At 40.1% G+C, this 20,691-nt stretch overlaps 1 protein-coding gene across 14 annotated transcripts in view; it reads right to left on the bottom strand.

Annotated features, from left to right (window-relative positions):
* OSBPL9 (oxysterol binding protein like 9) overlaps positions 1–20,691 on the bottom strand; it is a 116,929-nt gene that overhangs the window by 22,127 nt on the left and 74,111 nt on the right. For 9 of the 14 annotated variants that reach the window (XM_078392871.1, XM_020788129.3, XM_078392875.1 and 6 more), the window contains 4 exons: positions 18,635–18,682; positions 16,976–17,005; positions 15,386–15,436; positions 3,909–3,947 (listed from right to left, as the gene is read on the bottom strand). In XM_078392871.1, coding sequence (XP_078248997.1) covers positions 3,909–3,947; positions 15,386–15,436; positions 16,976–17,005; positions 18,635–18,682 — 168 coding nt within the window. The remainder of the gene's footprint in view (positions 1–3,908; positions 3,948–15,385; positions 15,437–16,975; positions 17,006–18,634; positions 18,683–20,691) is intronic. The other 5 variants (XM_020788131.3, XM_078392877.1, XM_078392873.1 and 2 more) reach the window with 1 other exon arrangement.

Genomic DNA, 20,691 nt, shown 5'->3' with positions numbered 1-20,691 from the left:
ATCTACTAACCACACAATCTCCTCTGCTTTTCAGCTTATCAATCTATCATTTCCTTTCTCCCACTGCAACCCCCCCCCGACTATCTCCTCACAATGACTGATAGAAAGTGGCATGTTGAAATGCTAGTACTGCAACAATGGCTAAAATTGCTCTGTGACATACTTTTACCAACATATTAATGTACCAGCCAAAAAAAAATAAAAACAGGCACACAGCAATAATGGTGGTCACCTTACTGGCTTTGATTCTGAAAAGAAGCTGAGTCGGTTGTGCACACAGCCAATTCCAGTAAGGAATGCACTGACACAAAAGAGGTACAAAATTATACAACCCTCCCAGGAAGGGTTTTAAATCTTGTCTTTGCTGGAGGGAAGGCGGAGTACCACAGGACATGAAGGATGCAAACATCGTCAAATTGTATAAGAACAAAGGAGACAGGGGCGACTGCAATAACTATGTGGCATCTCTCTTCTCAGCTTTGTAGGGAAACTGCTTGCCCGTGTTGTGCTGAAGCGGCTCCAGGTGCTTGCAGGCAGAGTCTATCCAGAATCACAGTGTGGATTTCGAGCTAATAGATACACCATTGACATGGTATTTTCCCTTAGACAGTTGCAGGAGAAATGTAGGGAACAACAACAGTCACTCTTTGTGGCCTTCATAGATCTTACAAAGGCCTTTGATCTGGTTAGCAGGGATGGCCTTTTTAAAATCCTTCCCAAGATTGGATGTCAACCTTGACTCCTTAACATCATCAGGTCCTTCCATGAGGAAATGAAGGTCACTATAGTTTTTATAGCTCCACATCATATCCCTTTGACATCCAAAGCGAAGTGAAACAGGGCTGTGTCCTCACGCCGACCCTGTTTGGGATCTTTTTTGCTGTCATGCTGAAGCATGCCTTTGGAACTGCTACAGACTAGATCAGATGGAAAGCTCTTTAATCTCTCTAGATTGAGAGTGAAGAGCAAAGTGCATGCAGGACTTCCTCTTGGCTAATGATGCAGCTGTTGTTGCCCATTCTGCTGAAGAGCTCCAACAACTTATAAATCGTTTTAGTAAGGCGTGCCAAGATTTTGGACTAACAATCAGCCTGAAGAAAACACAAGTCATGGGCCAGAGTGTGGACTCACCTCCCTCTATTGCCATCTCTATACAAGAATTGGAGGTTGTTCATGATTTCGTGTACCTTGGCTCAACAATTTCCGACAGTGTCTACATGTTGAGCGGGATAAACACATTGGCAAAGCAGCTACCATGTTCTCTAGACTCACAAAGAGAGTATGGCTTAATAAGAAGCTGACAGCATATACCAAGATTCAGGTCTATAGAGCCTGTGTCCTGAGTACACTCCCGTACTTCAGTGAGTCCTGGACCCTTTGTGCACGGCAAGAGAGGAAGTTGAACATGTTCCATATGTGTATCCGATGCATTTTTGGTATCACCTGGCAGAACAAAGTTCCAAATAGAGTAGTCCTAGAATGAGCTGGAATTTTTAGCATGTATACATTACTGAAACAGTTGGCTTGGGCATGTCATGAGAATGGCTGATGGCTGGATTTCAAAAGATCTCCTGCATGGGGAATTAGTGCAGGGAAAGTGCCCCAGAGGGAGACCAGAGCTGCAATACAATGATATCTGCAAGCGAGATCTGAAGGCCTTAGGAATGGACCTCAACAGATGGGAAACTTTGACATCTGAGCATTCAGCCTGGAGGCATCATGTCCTCTCCCAATTTGAAGAGACAGTTGTTCAGCAGGCTGAGGCAAAGAGGCAGTCCCGAAACCAGCCAAATCAGGGAGCTGGACAAGGGACAGATTGTATTTGTCTTCAGTGTGGAAGGCATTGTCACTCTCCAATTGGCCTTCTCAGCCACAGTAGACACTGTTCCAAGACCTCTATTCCGAGCATGTTACCATAGTCCCTCAAGACTGAAGGATGGCTACACTCAGGGAGTGGAAAATAAACTGCAGTTATATTGCTGGCCAGGAAAATGTTTCAATCTTGACTGTGTGTCGTGGTGACTCGGGGGGGGGGATTATCTAACTGGGGGATAACTAGATAACATTTCCTTCATTTGACCAGGGCCTGTGTTTGTGTCTGAATCTAGCCACTGTCTTGATTTTCTGTCTACATGTTTAAAAGCAGTACACAAGAACTGTTTCTTTTGTTAGAAGAACGTAACTAATTGCCCTCTTACATCTAATGTTCACAACTGAATAGCATAAATCAGCTTCAACTTGCATGCATGGATGTTATAACAACAGGTAGCCTCAGCTGTCAGAGACAAGCTCTAGCATGTTTTGAATAAAAAAATCTGATTATGACGCACTACTGCTAAGAACAGTTATTTGAGCAACAGTAGTAATGAGTTGCAAAGAGCATATGTTATGCTGCCTCCCATTTTTAAAGCTCTCACCTAACAACTACATACAGTATGCTGAGAAAGACATTAACACTCCTGCTGACCTACAAAAAACATTAACTAAACAACAGAAAACACAGAAGGTAATTTCTGTGACTCAATTTAGTATCATACTTTAGGATGCCTACCTGGTGTTATTAGTTTGCAATTCCCATCACACAGCACATCTTGAATTGTATACTGTATAGGCATATTTGGCAGTTCTCGGGAAACAATTATTATTTATACTTGTTACGGTAGCGGTGACATCATCTGCCCGTCATTGCTGTGGCTGCGTGTCATCTGCCAATAGCGTGACGGGAGGTGGGACATAAGAGGGTGGAGCTAAGGTATTTAAGGGGGAGTAAATGAGGTGTGAGTCAGAGAGTTTGAGATAGGGACTTGATAGGGTCTGGATAGGGTCTTAGGGAGTTAGGGCTTGTACAGGTTGTGTAGTACTGTGCTATATATTAGAGTGAAGGTCTGAGAGAGAGTGTGTGTGGGGTACTTTATTATTACTGATTGCCTTTTATTTTAATTATTATACTGATTTACCATTCCTTTTCTTATTATCAATAAACATAAGTTTTTATTTTAAAAATCATACTTTTGTCTGAAGAGTCTTATGAGGGAATGTTCGGTGGCAGCGTGAAATAAAGTGAGTGTGAGTGTGACGTGGCAGCTCCTTTGTGTCGTGTGAGGAGGCTGTCACAATACCAGAATCTGAAAATGTCAGTTTTATTAGGGGCCAAAACATCCTTTGCTATACTATGTTTATTATGGGGAATTCTGGCAGCAATTCACTGTACCACAGCAAGTGCTGTTCTTTGGCCAGCTGTCTATCTGTATTGCTCCCAGAGTACGAAGAGGTTTAAATACTACAGTATTAAGAAACATCATACCCATGGATTAAACACTATATACTCACATCTTATTTTTAAACTTTACACAGGGAAAAACAGCACTAACATTCAATTTTTTCTACAAAAGCAGAAGGATGTAAAGCGAATGTGGGCTTCTACCAGATTACATATGCTCAGAAGAAACCGCTGACAGGAAAATGCATTCAAAGGAAAAGATAGAAATGAAAGACACCAAGTACACACAACAAAGGAACAACAGTCTCCCTCCCCAGTAATTCAAAAGCATAGTTTTAAAGAAATAGGTTATTCTCATAGCAAGTGCCTTATAAGTAAGTACTCCCAAGTTTAATCCAGTGACCAAGACATTATCCAATTCTTTTCAATCAAACTGATGGCTTTAATTTTGCTTTACTAATATTTTAACACAAGAGAAAAAGCTGGTATTCAGTATTTTTAATCACGGTGGTACACTCGATTTTAGAAGCTTGACAAAAGTAACATACTGAAAGAGACAGAAGAAGGCATGACTAAGGAAGAAAGAAATATAAAAAGTAAGCGGAAGTTCAAGTCCCTGCGTTCACATGATTGTAGCTCTAATGTTCTGCAGAAATGGAAGGATTTAAAGGATTAGATTTAAACTTACTATAAGTCCATCAGCGTGCTTCTCCTCATTACTTTGATCCTTAAGGAAAAATGTTACAAACATTAAAATATAAACTTGTTGTCAATTGTGTCTTTGTTTATATGAGAATGATACACATCACACTGTATCTATGCTTGTATCTCTTGCCAAATACCTGATAAAGATATACACAAATGCACCAACTCTTGCAACATGTTTTTGTGCTACACTCCTCCTCCATCTGCAAACTTGCCATGTGTAAAATTCTGTGCTACAACTTTACTCACTACATTCAAGGGCTCTTTTACAATTTTTTTCAACTACAGGTGTTTATTATCTTATATATATATTGATACATCTCTGTAGCGTTTCTTAACACAGGTGCTATATCTGTGGGTCAGAATACTGAGTGGCTGCAGGGCTATGCAGCACAACTTTCCATTCCACTTAACTACTGCCAAGAGCACTTCTAACCCACATTTGAAACTTGCTGAGCTTGAATTATTCATGACTAAATCATATGTAGATACCTGGTGATGGCCTAGAGAAAATTCACTGGAGCAAGTACGCTTAAAGAAAACATGATTTCACCAAATGCTCTGGCCATACTCATGACTGCGCTCACCTTGCATGCCAAAAATGTAGACAGTAGCTCTGAGTTTTCCACTGATCTGTAGTATCAATTAACATGTTGTTCTACAAAACTGCAAAAGTCCTCTGCTCCATAATTCAAAACACTACTAACACGTCACTCCACAATTCTGTCAGTATAACTTACAAAAAATGTTACTGGATTTTGTAAGAAAAAATATTTTTTCTAACTACAACAAGGAAATTTAAGTAGAAAATATGAAAACCGAATTTCTTTCACTCCAGAACTAGCAATTATCTATCAGCCTTCTCCAACTAATATAAGGTATGGATTAATTTTAAAGTACTCTCCAGATGTTTTCAACTACTACTACTCCCATTATTTCTGACCACTAGATATGATGATAGAAGTTGAAAGGAACTGCAGTTCTAAAGATCTGGCAATGACAAGGTTAAGAAATGCTGTAATATATAATAACTCCAATAGTAATATGAAGACTGAGCATGAAACTTCTCCTACTCACATGAAGCTCATACATATATTTAAGGTAGGAAGGGGAATCTCTTGTTTTTGGCCCATTAAGGTTCCTCAGTGGCCATGTGATGCTTTTAGAAGCTCCTCTTTCAAGCCTTCCTTGCTTCCCAACCCAGCTTTCTGGATGGGTAAATTTCAAAAGCAAAGCTTGCCTCCTGTGCTTAAACAATGAGTAACATGGGTGGATGGCAACTTTAGTGTTATCTCCCCAACTGAGCTGTAGTAATTTGGTATCCAAATCAGTATATGGGATCAGTAACGCAGAGCCAATAAATGAAAGTTCAGTCCTGGTAAAATACACACTGTTGCCAGATAGTCTATTTTTCAGGGAGGCACTATTCAACTTATTGCAGACAAGAATGCATATCTCTTAAAGGATGTTTATGAAATTAAAGTTTCTTGTTCCTTCCCACCCTACCTGCCACCTGCAGGTCTCTAATGTTTCTATGGTGGGCTGAGGGCCTTCCTGGACAATGTTGGATAGGACGCACGGCTAGCTTGGGAAATCACCAAATCTTCATTTAATCATCTCAAGAGCACAACAGTACAATTAATAAATATTAGACATATTCTGATAACTTGTGCTCTTGAAAGAAAAGCTGTCAATATGTCTTCTCTTCCATAGCAACCCTTGCTCCAACTTTTATAAAAGCTTATCAGGAATTGTGTCAAGGTCACATGTATAACACTTAAACAATGGACTCAAGCAAACCAAGGGTCTGAGGTCTGTGGTGGTCCATCACAGGTGACATTTATTGCCGAAAAAATTAATTTCACTGTAAAACCTGATAACCTTTTCAAGGTATCCATGTATAGACATGTTAAACATGTAATCTCTCTTCAGAGGATGAGAATAAATCATTGTTTCATTCATGGTGAAATTAAGTTCTTCTTCAAACATTCAGATTGTATTCATTCTACTTTTTCCAAACAGAGATTCCAGGCAACATAAATTTGCTTAATTTTACAAGCCTTTAAAATCTACATTGCTTTAATAAACAAAAATCCCAAAATTAATAACTCAAAAAGTATTGGAAATATTTTTACAGCTATGAGAAAAAGCTGTCAGTGCAAATGATTAAATCATGTACGAGCCTTCAGAATTCTTACAATTATGAAAAGCTGCAAATGAGAAATAATCCAGAATATTAAGCAAATCTTAAATTGCAGGCAATTACTTAATTCATATAATTAATTCAAATCCAAAATCCCTAATTATTGTAGGAATTCAAATCCAAATGGAAAATCAAAATCAGAACTGCTCTGCCAAAAGAAGCATCTCTCTAACCCCATAAATCAAGTCTATAATGCTTTTTAAAGGTCAGAGATTGAGACCATGTTGCTGCTCTGCAAAGGTTCTATATATCAACCTCTCTCATAAAAATTGAGGGAGCCATTGATTTCATTGAATGACCTTTGATATCAGATATGTTTACTTTTGCAATATCATAAGCCAGTCTTATTGTATTAATTACCCATTTAGAGAAGTGCTGTGAAGATACTGAATAATCTTTTTCAGATCTTTGATAATATACAAAAAGTCTATACGTTTTTCTAAACTTTTTTGTTCTTGATAAATAAAAAGCTTCTACATCTTAGGTATGCAGTATTTTTTTCTAAGTCATTATGAGTTGATGTGTAAAAAGCTAGTATAATTAATGCTTGAGATATATAAATTGGTTACAATACCTTAAGAAGGAAACATATGCCAGTGTATAAAGTCACTTTATCTTTCTTAAATTGAATATATTGAGTCACATCTCAATGCACAAATTTCACTAGGCCTTTTTGCAGATGTAATAGTAATTAGGATAACTATTTTAAAGTCATCAACTTTAGATATGTTCTTGTCATAGATTCAAAAGGATTCCTCATTAACTGTGTCACCACCAAAGACAAAGACCAAGATACTAAGGGGGCTTCACATCAGCATAAGTATTTTTCAAACATTTCAAGAATTTCTTTTGTGCTGGGTTTCCAAATAACTTTGATGATAGATGGTTTTCAGATTGATGTGGGAGTACTACAGCCAAGTAGATTTTCAAAGATGAAATTGACAATCCTAATTGCTGGCTAGATAGCTCAGTGATTTGGGCATATGGCTGCAGAGCCAGAGACTGGGAGTTCTTGGAGCCTTGAGTGATCTGTTCAGACACAGGGCACCGCCAGAAGAATGGAATGGTGAACCACTACTGAATACTCCCTACCTAGAAAACCCTGGAAAGGGTCACAATAAGTTGGAATTTACTTCACAGCACACAATTATTATTGCTTTAGATAAAGTAAAACTGTAAGAGTAGTTCATAATGACAATGGAATATTACTTTCATTATTTTCTCCCATTTCATACAATTAATTACTGGATGGTTTCCTTGCTTGTTACAAGATGTGGTTTTATTGGTTAGATATCCTCCGTGCACTCAACTTCAGTTGTCCTATATTCTGGTGTTGAACTGATCCCTCCTGACATGTAAGGAGGTTGTAACACAATGGTAATCTTGCTTTGTCTTTATCAGCAACAGGGTAGTGAACGAAAGCTGGCATGGGCAGCATGGAGTTATTAAAATTATAATTCAAAGTGCTGGTTGTAACCTATAAAGCCCTAAATGACCTGGGTCCAAACTATCTTAAAGACCATATCTCCCATTATGAGCTGGCCCGGGTATTAAGATAATTAGGAGAGGCCTTTCTCTCTGTCCTGACACCCTCACACGTACGTCTGATGGGGACACAGGAGAGAGCCTTCCCTGATGCTGCTCCCAGACTGGAACATCTGCTCTCAGACTTGGAACTAACAAGCAATTTTCAATATTTCAGAACAAATTCTTTTCTAGCCCTCTTTGAAAATATCTGGAGATCTCTCATCCATCAGATCTGACCATGTTTATCTTCTAAAATTATACAAGATAGTTGTGCCAAGAGTAGCATTCAGAACATACAACTGAAACATAATTATGTTTTCCATGTTACAGATATAAAATTTATATGTCAATATGTTTATATTGACATATAAAGCCCTAAACGGCTTGGGCCCTGGATACCTGAAAGAGCGCCTCCTTCCATATGAGCCTATCCAGCAGTTAAGATCTACCCAGGGGGCCCTTTTGAAAGAGCTGTCCCTCAAGGAGGTAAGAGGGATGGCTTGTAGACAAAGGGCCTTTTCAGCAGCTGCCCCCAGACTATGGAATGCCCTCCCGACTGAAACTCGTCTGGCACCGACGTTGATGACATTTCGGCACCAGGTCAAAACCTTCCTGTTCCAGAAGGCTTTTAATTGAAATAACATCAACTGTGGGTCCTGATGGCAATTTTAATTGTATTTTAAACATTTTATCTTTTATTGTATTTATCATTTTATCTTTTATTGTATTTTAATTGAATTTTAATTATTGTAAGCCACCACTGTTGAGTTGGAAAACTCAACAGTGGCCAGAGGACTGGAAAAGATCAGTCTACATCCCAATCCCAAAGAAAGGCAGTGCCAAAGAATGCTCCAAATACCGTACAATTGCACTCATTTCACACACTAGCAAGGTTATGCTCAAAATCCTACAAGGTAGGCTTCAGCAGTATGTGGACCAAAAACAACCAGAAGTACAAGCTGGATTTCGAAGGGGCAGAGGAACGAGAGACCAAATTGCTAACATGCGCTGGATTATGGAGAAAGCCAGAGAGTTCCAGAAAAATATCTACTTCTGCTTCATTGACTATGCAAAAGCCTTTGACTGTGTGGACCACAGCAAACTATGGCAAGTTCATAAAGAAATTGGAGTGCCTGACCACATTATCTATCTCCTGAGAAACCTATATGTGGGACAGGAAGCAACAGTTAGAACTGGATATGGAACAACTGACTGGTTCAAAATTGGGAAAGGAGTACAACAAGGCTGTGTATCGTCCCCCAGCTTATTTAACTTATATGCAGAATACATAATGCAGAAGGCTGGACTGGAGGAATCCCAAACCGGAATTAAGACTGCCGGAAGAAATATCAACAACCTCCGATATGCAGATGATACCACTCTGATGGCAGAAAGTGAGGAGGAATTAAAGAACCTCTTAATGAGGGTGAAAGAGGAGAGTGCAAAAAACGGCCTGAAACTCAACATAAAAAAAACTAAGATTATGGCCACTGGTCCCATCACCTCCTGGGAAATAGAAGAGGAAGATATGGAGGCAGTGACAGATTTTATTTTCTTGGGCTCCATGCTCAATGCAGATGGAGAAAGCAGCCATGAAATTAAAAGACGCCTGCTTCTTGGGAGGAAAGCAATGACAAACCTTGACAGCATCTTAAAAAGCAGAGACATCACCTTGCCAACAAAAGTCCGAATAGTCAAAGCTATGGTTTTTCCTGTCGTGATGTATGGAAGTGAGAGCTGGACGATAAAGAAAGCAGAACGCCAAAGAATTGATGCTTTTGAATTGTGGTGCTGGAGGAGGCTCTTGAGAGTCCCTGGACTGCAAGCAGAACAAACCTATGAATTCTAAAGGAAATCAACCCTAAGTGCTCACTGGAAGGACAGATCCTGAAGCTGAGGCTCCAGTACTTTGGCCATCTCATGAGAAGAGAGGACTCTTTGGAAAAGACCTTGATGTTAGGAAAGTGTGACAGCAGGAGGAGAAGGGGACAACAGAGGATGAGATGGCTGGACAGTGTCTGCAAAGCAACCAACATGAATTTGACACAACTACGGGAGGCAGTGGAGGATTGGAGGGCCTGGCGTGCTTTGGTCCATGGGGTCATGAAGAGTCGGACACGACTAAACGAAACGAAGCCGCCCAGAGACCTTTGGGTAGAGTGGGCGGCATATAAGTTAAATAAATAAATGTAAGCTTCTTTCATCTGAGGATCTGGCTGGATAGTTCCGCTGTTTAGGTATCTGACTGCAGAGTCTGACTGGGAGTCTGAATCTCCATTGTGCCTCCTGTGTGTTCTTCAGCAAGTTGCACAGACCCAGGGTGTCCCCAGAAGAAGAGACTCATAAGCCACTTCTGAATACAGTGGTGCCTCGCATAACGAGCGCACCGTATAACGACGAATCCGCATAGTGATCCCTTCTCCGGGATCGTTAATGCGGAGGCATAGTGTCCCTCCCTATGTAAAAAACTCGCTTACCGAAGACGGGCCGAAGACGGGTGCCAGGAAGGAGCCGCCGCCGCCGCCGCGAGAGTGATGCGGGGCCGCGCTGGCCGGGAAGAGGAAGGCAGGCTGCGAGGCAGGCAGGCGAAGGGAGGGAAGCCGCACGCTCGCACGTCCTCTCCCCCCACTTTCCCTCTTCTCCTCCTCTTGCTGCCGACCCCCCAAGCCTCCCACAGAGTCAGGTGATCAGCTGTTTGGCGGTTCTAAAATGGCCGCCGGACACCCGAAATGGCCGCACGCAGCGTTTTCACGCCCTCCCCTTGCTTACCGAGGGTGCGAAAATGGCTGCTGCTATGGAGGAAACTTCGCTGAACGGTAAGTTTAGGGCCAATGGGCTTTTACGTTCCGTTTAGCGATGATTTCACATAGCAAGGGTTAATCCAGAACGGATTAACCTCGCTATGCGGGGCACCACTGTATTCCCTATCTGGAAAACCCTGAAATATGCTGTCTTGACAGCACATTTGACAGGACTGACTTGACAGTGCATGATTAATTTTATCTGTGGATTGCTTTAAGACCGTATGAGCAAAAGGCAATAGAAATGGCCAGAATAGAATCTGCAACACATCAAATGAAGAAGCCCACCCGATGGTTTCCATTACTCAACTGCCATTCTTGGAACAAGAAACATTACTTATGGTGACTACTGCTTTGATCAAGTAGCAACAGAGAAACTGACTCAATCTCTCTCCCAAATCATGTTTTCCAAAATAATCAAAGGAATAGAGAGCAAAGAGCTGGTGGCAATAAAGAGCAAGGAGTGTCATGTCACAAATATTTTATGCAAGACTACCTTAGCACACAGAACTGCAGTGTGTACTTAGCAAACAGCTCGGGGAAACTACACTAGATGTTTAAAGAATAACTTCTTCCTAGCACAAACATAGAATCCCTCAATATTCTACTACGAGAATTAGTCTCTAAAGAATGGTTACAACAAACTGTAGTCATTAGTTTTAAGCATACAGTACTATCATTATCAAAAAGCATACTAGAGGCAACATAACAACAGTAGAATATTGAGAACAATAACAAATTTTAACAACTTTATTGGTGTGGTTAATAAAAATATTTAAATCACATTTATTCTGTGATTTGTTATGAGTTTTCAATAACATGTTTGCTTTATAACTACGAGGAAAGTAACCTCTGTTAGACCTTTAATGGTGATCTGTACTGAAGAAAACCTACACTCCCGTTTTGAGGATGAAATACAGTGGTGCCCTGCTTGCCGATGACCCCACTTGACGACAAAATCGCTGTACGATGAATTTTTTATGATTGCTATAGCGATCACAAAATGTTTCCATGGGATTTTTTTTTTTTTTTTTTGGCTTTACGTCAATTCGGTACCTGCTTCGGGAACTGTTTTTTTGCTTGACGACGATTTTCCTGGCTTTGTAAAATGGCTTCCCTTCGCAAAATGGCTGGCTTCTCTTCGCAAAATGGGTGTTTTCCAGACAGAAGCTTCACATTACAGCGAATTAGAACAGCTGATCGGCGGTTCTCTATGGGCGATCTTTGCAAAACGAGCAGGTATTTCCCCCATTGGAACGCATTAACCAGTTTTCAATGCACTCCAATGGGTTTTTTACTTTTGCATGACAATTTTGCTTTACAGCGATTTTAATGGAATGGATTATCGTCGTCATGCGGGGCACCACTGTATAGGAAAAGATTTGTAGATGTTAAAATAATGTTGCTAACAAAATAAGGCATTTTCTGGTTTTCTCAAACCAAAGTATACTCCTACAATATTCCTGTTATGCTACACCACTCAGTAGTGCACAAGGCAGACAAAAAAAGCAACTATTTAGATTTCTCTAACATCTGTTGTCACGGAATATACCACTGGGTTCTACAAGACAAATATCTTGCTCTGTCAAGTAAGTACTGCTGCTCTAAAGATGCTATTATATTTGAAGCTTGGAGAATACGATTGTGGATGGTTAACATCAGATTTTCCCATGGATTTTGAAATACAGTCAGTGGACTGAAAAAATCATAGCACAGAAACACTATTTTCTAGCTGGGAGATTCTAGTAAGCTATGGACCAAAACATGGAACTTTTCCAGGCATAGTAGAAACTGATTATAAATTAAGCAACCAAAGAATTCTAATGGTTTGTGGCCAGTGGGAGACCCTCTTTTCTAAAATCTCAACTGTATTACTATGCCTAGGGTTATGCTTTCCAGGGCTAACTGGGTACTATCGAGACAGCATCAATCTGATGCTAAAGTTAGAACTCTGAGACTAATTTAACTTGCATCATCTGGCAATGTTTGATCAGTGTTGGAAAATGTAATTGGCCCTGGAGCAAACTACTGCTTTGCCTTAATCCAAGTTTAGAAATATTGAACACTGTCTACATTAACATTCTGAAATACAAAATACAGAACTGGGTTAAGAATGCTCACAGCTGTAACAAATTAGTGAAACAAGAGAAGACAGCAGTATTGCAGCATTTTCTTTCTCTTCCTCTGCCCATTGCTCCTGGGGATTTTTTAGTATTTCTACTGATGTCTCAGTTCAAATCCATATATATAGTAAAGGCCGCAGAGAAACCAAAATAGTAAGTTTATGCACTACATTATTTAGTGGGTTTTTTCCACTCTCTTTCGCAGGGGTACAACTTGACTAAGGAAAGGTAATCTCCATGAGTCTAGATCTATTTTCAGAGAGTATTTTCTCTACACAGAGACAGCTCCTTCAGATACTCTTCCATTTCTTTGTTGTGTAGATGTGACATCCCACCTTCTTTTGAGCATCTTTTTCTACTTCTAGCAACCTCTGAATCTAAAACTACTTAGCTCTAGTGCTTCCTGAAACTGGAATCTAGCACTCTATAGCTTCCTCACACTTAGTAATAAGAGCCTGGGTCTTAGAAGCCTCTCAGCTTTTGCCATTTTGCTTCCATGAGCAAGTCTTTCCATGCTGTGAAACAAATATATTTTAATACTTATTTACTGCTTTATTATCATTTACTACATTTGCTATTTCTACAATGTAACAATTTTGTATATTTTCCTGTGTGTATGTTCAGTATGTCCTGAAACTTCTTTGTGTAAATGTGGGCTACTGGGATTAATCTGCCTAGGCACACAGTACCAAGGTTGTAAATCCCTTACAGTTGTGTATATTTAGAACATTTATCTATACAGTATTTGGAGAACACATCTCACAACAGAGAGCAATGATGAGAAGGGACAGGACTAACCCTTTCCTCAGGTTCAATAAACCTTTTCCCGCGTATCTGAATAAAGGTACTTGACATTCAAAATTCTGAGTAAAATATGATTGACAAAATTAAGTATTTGAGGTAACAGACTGCCCTATTCTGAATCTGACCAGCTGGTTCAGTGCTGCCTTTCTTGAGTGGTGGTGAATTCCTATCTTTCCTGTTATCAGACATCCTTCAGTTGTAGATGTTAGGGACTAAATTTGCAATCATGAAACATACAATTCACTATTGTGGAATTATAAAACTTCCTGAGGAAATCTGAACGAATTAATAACATGAACAGTAATAGCAGTTGGTCTTGCTCAGCTCTAGAAGACTTTGTGCAAATGTAAGAAATTCCATATGTGTGTGTGTCACAGAAACCACAAAGAAAAAACATATGCACATTTCAATGATGAGAGATAAACACATACACAAAATTTTGCTCATGTATTATAGAATATGATTTTGTTCATGCCAGAAAAACACATTAGTAGTGTTTATACATTGTTACAATTCATGTTGGTCAGACATATATATATATATATATATATATATATAAAGAGTACAGTACATAAATACATGCAAATCCATTGCAACATGTTTACATATATGCAATATCTTCTCATGCCAAAAAGTGCCTTATTTTATAACTTCTGTACCTAATGCTTGCTGCTAAAAGAACAATTCATTTAAACTCTTTAATTTAAATACAGTGGTGTCTTGCTTGACGAGGATAATCCATTCCAGCGAAATCGCTGTAGAGCGAAATCCTCGTCAAGCGAAATAAAAAAGCCCATTGAAATGCATTGAAAACCGCTCAATGCATTCCAATAGGCTAAATACCTCAGTGTCCAGCAAAGATCCTCCATAGGGCAGCCATTTTCTGCTCCCTGTGCAGCGAAAAATCCATCCTAAAGCACAGCGGGGAGCCATTTTACACAGCAGGCGGCCATTTTGAAACCCGACAATCAACTGTTTTGATCGTTGCAATGCGAAGAATCGGTTCCCGAAGCAGGGAACCGATCGTCAGGAAGTGAAAAAAACCCATTAAAACATTGTTTTGAGATAGCGACTGCAAAAACATCGTGAAGCAGATTCGTCATTTAACGAGGTAAGCGTTAAGCAAGGCACCACTGTACTAGAACAATGCTATTTTAAATTGAAGGTACAAACAATTTCAAGTCATCCTTGTGTACTCTAATCTAATTTTGTTACAAGTCATGCTAGTCAGGCTGAGGAAAAAATAAACTGCAAATATTATTTTTTCCTGCCTTAACTGATTGACTGCACTTCTATGCCACCATTCTCCCAGGAATGATACTCAAAGTGGCTTACCTATGATTACTTTCTTGAAGGCTTTCGTAAAACTGACCAGAGAGAAGTGTACCTTTAATATATTAAAGCTATTTAGAACTTACATGGATGATGAAATAAAGAACCTATTCATCTGCATCTCAAACCAAGCATAAAAACCAGAATCACATCATCTGTGATTACAGCCAACACCACCTGATCCTGAGTGAAGTACAGGAATATTCATCACTATTTTAATATGATTATTATGAGGAAAGAGTCCAAGAAAGCACTTTCTGTCAGAGAACAATACAACAAACAATTGGACGCAACGTTCCCTCCAATTTTCTGCCAGCACTGGTTGGGGACCCTGACCTGCACACATGGGGTTTTGGGTGTGATGGAACCAAATGGGTGGCAGCACTGGCTCCAGCTATGCGGCATTGATGCAGCGCTGTATGGCCGCACACCCACGTAGCTTAGAGGGACTGTTTTGAGAAAATACTTGAGCAAGTTATAAAATGTTTTACATAACAACCTAAATAAGCATTTACTTTATCCACTAAAAGCAACACAAATATACTGCTTCCAATTTTTAAGAACCTGGGTTGTTCAACATTACCAAAACACAATTGTACAAAACAGTGTAGTTCACAGAACACAGTACAATACAAACTTTTCACTTTATTTTACTATCAAAGATACTTACTTTGGCAATTTGCAGTAAAACTATACAATGTTTTATTGATTCGACCATGCTCTAAAAGAGACAAAAAGAAACCACTTTAGAATTTCTATTTTTTACTATTAATAAAATATTAAGAAAAGAAAAAGTACTAGGAAAGATTTACTGTCTTTTTTTATCAGTTTGATACTTGTTTGCCATAGATGTCTGAAAATACATGTAATATGAAACTGTTTTTATCAAACAAGTGACTGAATATAGATTACAGATCTTTTTCTCTAAACACAGACAGCTCCTTCACATACTCTTCCATTTCTTTGTTGTGTGACTATTTTGCCATTGATGGGGATGGGGATTTTACCACAGATATAACAACTCTACATACTCACAAGCACCTAATAAGCAGAATGATCTGGAGGAAAGTAGGGGAATATTTTTTAAAAAAACTTGCTCAGCAATCCTGATGCAGCCAAATATTGTCTTGACATCACATCAAGGTAAGTAGAAGGGTTATTTTTTTCCTCAGTGACCCCAAAAAGAGGCCAGATATAGAGTTTAAATCTGTTCTCACTTCCAATGGTTCTGATGCAACTAACATTCCTAACCACATACTACTATGAATCACAGGAGCAAAAATCTTGGCTGTGGTGATACTGATGGAAGGGGGTGAGGTTAAAGCCTTCTTCTACAGTACTTCCATTTCCACCAAGAAAGTAGAGGCGAGCTTTTGTATTTCTCTTTTTATATACATGTACATGTGTGAGTGTATAAGGAAGAAAAAATGGATATCTAGTTATGTATGTACAGTAGTTTGTGTGTGTGTGTGTGTGTGTGTGTGTGTGTGTGTGTGTGCGAGAGAGAGAGAGAGAGAGAGAGAGAGAGAGAATGAATATGAGGGCTTTGAGACTGAGTGCACATTGGACATGGCACTGCCCTCCATGTCCAACACATACACTGATATCAACCTCTGCCCATCTTCATTATTATCAGGAGGAAAAAAGCTAAGAAGTACATTGCACTTATTCTCTTTCAAGCTTTTAAACACCTGGCTTGTTAGCATACTGAAAGGAAACAGTACTTTATATCTAATATAAATAAAGAACTTAAGAGTACAAAATGAACAAAAGTCCTCATCCTGCACTTCCATTCACCTTCTCTACAAGGAAATGCAGATAATCTGGCCCACAAACAGTGAAAGGATGATTCATCTTCATGGTAGTGTGATCCTGTCTATTTCTCCCTCCTCTAGTAGGAGCTCAGTGTCTGCACTTCCCAGCAGGCCACTGGTAGACAGAATCTTTCATCACCTCATTCAGAGTGGCCTGCCTGGAAAACAAGTTATTAAAATGGAATCTGACACAGAACATACACAAAACTTTAATTACTGTTGCCAGACCCCTGTTGGAATTGTACAATGTACTGTATACTGGAAACCATGCAAGTGATATGTATGGTCTTGTCAGCTGTCCTTTGAATGTTTGGACACACCCAGGTTGTGCAACGGGTTATACACTCAATCATAAAAAACACCACTTCCACATTTGCCCTTATACGCACAGTATATCACAACAGAACTTTGGTCTGGGCATATAAGAACGTTAAACACAAACTTACGCTGGTTGTTTCTTTGAGGTTTTCAATCTTCTGCAGAAATAAAAAATAACAGGAAAAGTATTTAACAATGCACTGCCCAGTCTCCAAATTGGTTTGTGTTGCATACACTTTTTCTCTCTAATTTTCAATTTCAACATGCGGCCCAGGAGCTATGTTGTAATTGTTGTCCATCTCTAATAAACTAATTCTATTGTATGCTCTAACCTCTACCAATATACTATATGGATAATCAATACATACAACATTATTTTTTCAGGTGGTTTTGTTTCCAGATTTATGGTGTTATATTACTGTGGTACCAGACCCCTAGATTTTCCCATAGGTCTTATAGACACATTAGTTTTTGATAAGAAAATTTCACGAAGACAACAGTATGGATTTCAACAGTCTTTTGTTCTAATTAGGAAGGAGCTCTTGTTATTTACCTTGAGTAAATAAATTGGTTTGTACAAAGGAGAAAATATTTTATGCTTCAGCAAGAAATTCATGACGCTTTGAACAAGGTTTAAATCATGCAGGTTTAAAGAAATAGTTCAGGATAAGGCCAATTTGGCCTTTTTTTCCTTCTACCTGAGAACAAGCAGCTTTTAAAGTGAGTGCCACAACAAGTCAAGAAGAAAACAGCTCATCCCTTATAACACTAATCTGCCATTATAACAAATTAAGACTAAAGGGCAAACAAGTACAAGGTTACATCACTTTGGCAAGATTTTGTAATGATCAGACAGCACCAGCTTACTAATTAGAATGTAAGATATAATCAGCAAATTACCTGCTCTACACACAAAGAGCTGCTTGTTTACAATATCAGAAACAGGCAGGTACATGGCAATTTGATATATTATCTTGCTCAGTGGTAGAGATTATCACTGAAAAAAACATTGTACCCACTCATCTAGGAGTAAGCCATATTGAAAGCAACCGCACTTACTTCTGAGTAAACCTGCAGAGGATTAACTGTCAGTCTCTCTTTGTAAATGACTCAAGCCAATGTACTTCTACATGAACTTTTTAATTTTATCATTATCTGGTAGCATTTTGCCTGATAATATTTGACAACTAAATCTCACATTTTAATCCTCATTTTACTTAATCTGTAAAACTGGCTGGATAGCTCAGTGGTTTAGGTATCTGGCTGCAGAGCCATAAGTTGGGAGCCTGATTCTCCACTGTGCCTCCTAAGAGCAGAGCCAGCCTGTGTAGCCTTGAGCAAGTTGCACAGCCCCAGGGTCCCCCCAGAAGAAGGGAATGGTAAACCACTTCTGAATATTCGCTATCCGGAAAACCCTGAAAAGGGTCACCATAAGTCAGAATTTGAAGGCACATGTTAAAGCCCGCTCAACGAGAGCTATGGCCTCTTCGATTGCATAGCCCCAGGGCACCCCCCAAGAAGGGACTAGTAAACTACTTCTGAATACTACCTGCAAAACCCTAAAATGCATCACTTTAAACCAGAATTTACTTGACAGCATTATAATTAAAATATAGTGTATCTTCATAACAACAACAATGTACACTATATTTAAATTATCAACTTAATATAAGACATTTGTTTTGGCTATATCTTCATCAGTTGTGATGACTGAGAAAACTTGTTTGGGGATTAATAAAAGGAACATATGTATGCACACATGCATGCAAACACACACAAATACTTGCTTTTCTTTGTTCATCATCGTTGCAGTTCTGAAGCTTTTCATCAAAAAGCTAGAAATAAAAAAGAAAAAGAGGTTACTTGCCTGTAACTCTGGTTCTTCAAGTGGTCATTGTGAATTCACACTAATGGGTTAGTCTGTGCCTGCGCAGAGCACCTTCAGAACTTTCCAGAGCTTGAGCACATGGTGCTGGGACCTCCTACATGCTGCCTTTAACCCCACCCCTGGCACTGGGTGCCTCAATTCTGTAGAACCATCGCTGCTGCACAGCATGCAAGAGGCTCACGTGATGGACAGCGGGGAGTGTGAATTCACAGATGACTACTTAAAGAACCAGAGTTACAGGTAAGTAACCTCTTTTTCTTCTTTGTGGTCTCTGTGAATGCACACTAATGGGTGTTTAGCAAGCTGACTTACCCGTGGGAGGGACGTCACGAGAGCACTGAAGGTAGGATAGCACGACCCACTGCAGCCTCAGCCTTGGCCCAAACATCCAGCCGGTAGTGTCATGCAAAGGTAGGCAGCCTGGCCCATCTGGCAGATCTACAGATATCTGCAAGATCCACCCCTCTGAGAAATGCCATTGAAGAGGCCATAGCTCTCGTTGAGTGGGCTTTAACTGCGTCTGGAAGTGGTACCTGAGCCAGCTGGTACACAAGGCGTATAGCCAAAACAATCTACCTGGAGATGGTCTGAGAGCTGACCGGTGTACCCTTAGATCTGCCTTGGAAAGCTACAAAGAGTCTTTCTGAAGTGCAGAATGTGGCAGAGCAAACAACATAAGAGAGGGCCTGCTTTACATCCAAAGAATGTAACACCCTCTCTAGTGGTGAAGTAGGTGCTGGGGAAATGGTAGGCAGCACAATTGGTTACCTTAAATGAAAGTAGGATGACACCTTGGGAAGGAAGGAGACATCTGGGTATAGCGTCACAGGGTGGAACTAGAGGAAGGGAGGGTCCACCCTCAAGGCCACAATCTCCCCTGCCCTTCGAGCCATGATGACAGTGAGAAGAAACACCGTTTTCAGTCAAAGGTGGTCTGATGCTCTAGCCAAAGGTTCAAATGGAGGCTTCATAAGCCAATTCAGGACAAGCTGGAGTGACCACTGTGGCATGAGAGGCCTGTAGGCCGGACACTTGTTCCTTAGCCCTCGCAAAAATTGTTTCAAGGTGGGATGTTGAAAGAGCATAGCTGCATGAGAAGAAGAAGGCTGACGGGCCACTATAGCAGCCATATATACAGTGGTGCCCTGCTAGACGCTTACCCCGCATGACGTCAGAATCGCTTGACGATGACATTTCAAAACAATGTTCCAATGGGAGAAATCCGCTTTATGTTGATTAGGAGGCTGCTTCGCGAACCGTTTATTCGCAAAACGATATTTTTCCAGCTTCGCAAAATGGCTTCCCTGCCTTCTCAAAATGGCTGCTTTCCGGACAGAAGCTTCGCATTACAGCAATTTAGAACAGCTGATTGGCGGTTCTCTATGGGCAATCTTCGCTGGACAAGCAGGTATTTGCCCATTGGAACGCATTGACTGGTTTTCAATGCATTCCAATGGGGATTTTTTTTTCGCTTGATGACGATTTCGCTTAACAGAAATTTTGCTGGAACTCATTATTGTCGTCAAGCGGGGCACCATTGTACTTTTACAGTTGAGTGGGAGAGACCACGTAGAAACAAGCGAAGTAGAAACTGAAACACTGTGTCGAGGGATGTTGAGCTGGTTTCACCGGGGGCTATGATGATGTCATTTGCATTGTCCTGCCGGACCTTGACAATAGTTCTTTGTAGAAGTGGAATAGGGGAAAACATGTAGAGCAGGTGTGAGGTTCAACTCATCATAAAGGCATCCCCCAGGGAGAGGTGGCCTACCACAGCTCTGGAGCAGTAACTCCTGCACTTCTTGTTGTCCTGTGATGCGAAGATGTCCAGTTGCGGAGTATCCCATCACTGGCAGAATTGTTGAAAGATGGTGTTGTCTAGAGCCCACTCGTGGGAACAGGACTGAAGCCTGCTGAGGCGATCTGCCAAAACATTCCCCTGGGCTGCCACATGAA

The sequence above is a fragment of the Pogona vitticeps genome, chromosome 4 (genome assembly GCF_051106095.1).
Source record: "Pogona vitticeps strain Pit_001003342236 chromosome 4, PviZW2.1, whole genome shotgun sequence".
Lineage (NCBI taxonomy): Eukaryota > Metazoa > Chordata > Lepidosauria > Squamata > Agamidae > Pogona > Pogona vitticeps.
This window is presented reverse-complemented; position numbering and strand designations above follow the sequence as displayed.